Source organism: Gracilinanus agilis, unplaced genomic scaffold, assembly GCF_016433145.1.
Source record: "Gracilinanus agilis isolate LMUSP501 unplaced genomic scaffold, AgileGrace unplaced_scaffold57856, whole genome shotgun sequence".
In the NCBI taxonomy this organism is placed as follows: domain Eukaryota; kingdom Metazoa; phylum Chordata; class Mammalia; order Didelphimorphia; family Didelphidae; genus Gracilinanus; species Gracilinanus agilis.
The window spans coordinates 3,190-6,952 of record NW_025393416.1 but is presented as its reverse complement, the minus strand read 5'-3'; the positions used below and the strand labels follow the sequence as shown (position 1 = coordinate 6,952).

General features: G+C 39.4%; 1 protein-coding gene across 1 annotated transcript; it reads right to left on the bottom strand.

Moving 5' to 3' along the window:
- Positions 1-225: 225 nt before the first annotated feature.
- LOC123256329 (exosome complex exonuclease RRP44-like) lies at positions 226-3,096 on the bottom strand. The gene has a single exon (XM_044684970.1). It carries the CDS (start codon positions 3,094-3,096, stop codon positions 226-228), a length of 2,871 nt encoding a protein of 956 aa, XP_044540905.1.
- Between the last annotated feature and the right edge of the window lie 667 nt (positions 3,097-3,763).

The following is a 3,763-nucleotide window of genomic DNA, read 5'->3' as shown; positions in this document are numbered from 1 at the left end:
TGTAATAGACAACACTTTTAAAGTCACATTTCCTTTTTTTTTTGATGAGAAAGACTTGAAGACAATTGTTTAATAAAAATGTCATTTTTAAATGATTAAGATGCACTTTAAAAGCAACAAATTAAATTTGCACTCAATATTTTTAAACATGAAACTTGCCAGTGTTCTTCCTCAATATTACAAAAGGAAATCAATTTTTAAGAGTCTCTTTGACATTACATACAGCTAATTTTCTAGCTTTCTCCTCTTTTTTTCTGGTTCGTCAGTGTTCGAGCTTGTAGAATGGGTAGGAACATTTACTCCTGGTATCTGGGGTTCTAGCAGGGACATATGAATTTTCTGATGCTGAAGATTGGATGAGTCTAAGGTGATTTTCACTTTAACTTTATCAAAAATATGAAATTCTGTATCTTCTACTTTTAGTGAGGGCATCTCCTCATCATAAGTAAGTCTTGGCTTTGGTTTGTCTTTTTCCTCAAAAAATACTGTTCCTTCTAAACCATATTTTGGAATTAATACCACAATAGCACTCTTCCTTACAAACAAAATATAGGCTTCTTCGTTCACTATTCCTTTATTTTTGAAGAACAACTTTGTATGAAATGTAACAGATGCTCGCTGTGCATATTGTGCCATTTTGTGTCTGAAATTGAGATTTTTGCATAAATCTGCTAGTTTGTGCTTGTTTGTCAGATCTGGATAAGTGGAATCTGCTCCTATAGCTACTGCCAAAAGCCGATGGACAATTATATCTGCGTATCTTCTGATGGGTGAAGTAAAATGTGTATATATTGGTGATGCTAAGCCATAGTGATGAAAATCCTTATCCATTCCAGAGCAGAAGTAAACTGCCTGCATCATACAGCGAGTAGTTAATATCCTGAAGAGTGTGTTTAGATATGGAAAATCAGGAGATTCTACTTGATCTAATGAGTCAGCCAAAGCCTTTGCTGAATCAGTCTTAAAATCCAAATTCTTGGATTTTGCTGCCTTCACGAGAACTTCGTAATTTGACGGAGGAGGAGCAGGATGTTTTCTGAGCAAGGCATTTTCAGAAAATTCTTCATGGATTTTCTTTGCAACAGAAACATTGGCAAGCAACATAAATTCCTCCACCATGGAATTTGTTTCTCTAAGTTCCTTTGTCTGAAGATCTATAGGGTCATGAGTTTCACTATCCACATGAAATCGAACTTCCGGAGAAGAAAGTATCAAAGCTCCTGCATCGATTCTCCGCCTCTTCAGAATTTTTGCTAGTTTATTTAGTCCACGGAGACTAGTGGTGATATCATCATTCATGTTTGCTGAATCAATTCTCATTTGAGCTTCTGCATATGTAAGTGAGGCCTTTGAATTAATTGCACTTTTTGTAAATCTTGTTTTTAAAATTTCAGCATTGTGATTCATTTCCCAAATACATGAAAAGGCAAGTCTGTCCACATTTGATCTCAAAGAGCATAAATTAGAGCTCAGCAATTCTGGCACCATATCAATTCTTTTTTCACAAAGATATACAGTTGTTCCTCTCTTAGCTGACTCTTGATCCAAAGCATTTCCTGGTCGAATGAAGTGGCTAACATCTGCAATGTGAACACCAACCTCTAGATGTCCATTTTCTAGTTCTCGATAATGTAAAGCATCATCTATATCAGTACACTTTGGAGGATCCACACTACAAACACAAAGATGTCTCAGATCTTCTCTATTTTTCATGTCCTCTTCAGTGATGTTCCAAGGCATCTTTGGCAGGAAACTAAGAACAGCCTGAGAGAAAGGCTGATGGGGAATATCATGTTCAAGAAGAAGAACTTGTGTTTCAGTCTCTTTATCACCAACAGCACCTAAATTTTTTACAAAGTGACCATTAGGATATCTAGAATTCTTGGGCCAACCATCCATTGCAACAATAATTCTTTGTCCTTCTAAGGTTGAAGCTTGTCTTGTTTCTATTCGAATTGGAGGTATTCTCTTGTCAGCAGGTATAAAGAGATGCCTTCTTGACTCCTTAATATCAGACTTGGAAAGCATGCCACAAAATGGCCTCCAGTTCCTCTTTATTATACCTAACACTCTTCCTGAAGGTCTTAACATTTTCTCATTCACAGCAATTTTTAGAGTGTTTTCTTTTACTTCTTCATCATCACCATTTTGTCCATCATCTTGTAAGACCACAGAAGATGGTGCTACCCACTGACTTTTGGGCAAAAGCTCTACAGCTACAATGTCCTCATGAATAGCTCGATTCAAGTTTCTAAGTCCTTGGAGGATGATCTCTCCGTTCTCTTCATCATCTCCATGAAGCCATACTGTGGCTTCAAGATAATTCTCTCTACTTGCTCTGAATGTTCCTTGAAGGTATGCACCAGATTTTATGCCTTGCTGTAACTTACTCAGGGGAAGATGCTCTGGAAATATTACTTTTCGGCTTTCTATTTCATTCCCTTCATCAGATAGACAAGCAAGACGATCTACCAGTTCAGGGTTTGCCTTTAAACTTTTTATGTAGTCTTCACATGTATAAGCTGGGACCCCCTCTTCTATTGCCTTCTCTTTATTTTTTATGTCATTTGTTATGAAGATAACTTGAGGATGATTCTCATCTGTTGTCATTTTCTTCATGTGTTCATTGCACCATTTTGCTGCCACTCGGATAGCTCTATCATTCCGATCATTATCATTTTCCCCTTGTTTTTGTTCTACATATGTTTCTCTATGATGCTCATTGGTGAAGGTGTAGAAATGCTTGGTATGATCACTTATCAAATCACGGATTCTCTTATATATGGGTGCACTCTGATTCCTCACCTCCTGGAGAACTGTTTGTAGCAAGATTACGTTTCTGATGACTGGATCCTCAAGTATATCAATCTGGTGAAGTAATATGTTGGTGTCAGGCAGGAGGTAGTGGGGCTGAGGGCAGAGGCTGCTCTGGGGGTTGCAAGACCAAGACTCCAGAGCCTGCCCTTCCTGTGCTCCCCAGCATTCAGTGCAGCCTGAAGTCCCACAACCTATGTCATCTCGCAGATAATGCTCCCTCACTATCTTCAGCACCCTGCCCGCCCTAGTCTTCTTCAGGAATGTCCTGGACTTGACCATCCTGCTCCCTGGCCTGTCTCTGCGGGACAGGTTTAATGGCCAGAAGCTATGAGGACACACAAAAGCAGAGCAAGTAGTTTTCCTTTCAATAATAATTAAACTATCTCTAGAAGACAAGATGGAAAAACCAGCTATCCACTCACCCAAGACAATGACTAGAGCTGAAGGTTACTCCTGAGGCCCACTTTCTTCTTTGACCCAATCTTCTTCTTGAGGCTGAACTTCCTTCTTGGAGTGACTCTCCTTTTCTTGGAGTACACTCTCTACTAGTCTCTCCAGACTGCCTTCATGGCTTTTATGGTGGTTTCCTGTCCCTGCTCCTTTTCACAGGGGCCAACCACAGCTTCCAAATTGTCTAGCCCTGCCCAGAGGGCAGTCTTTGTGGGAATTTGCACATTCTGGAGGTGTGAATATTCATCAAAAGGGTTCACTCTTTCTTGGGGTGTGAACAAGTTTCTGACTGTTTGAGTTAGCTGGCTTCTCACCTAACATTTGGTAGGGTGTAAATTCTCTAAATGGTTTTCAAGCTTCTCCCACCTAGTTCAAGTGTGTGTTGATTCAAAGTTATTGCTAACCAAAGTGTTAACTCCAAGGAGGCAAAGAGAACAAAGGATACCATTTTGACAAGTATGAACTCAAAGAACCAAGAATTCCCTTTTACAGTGGC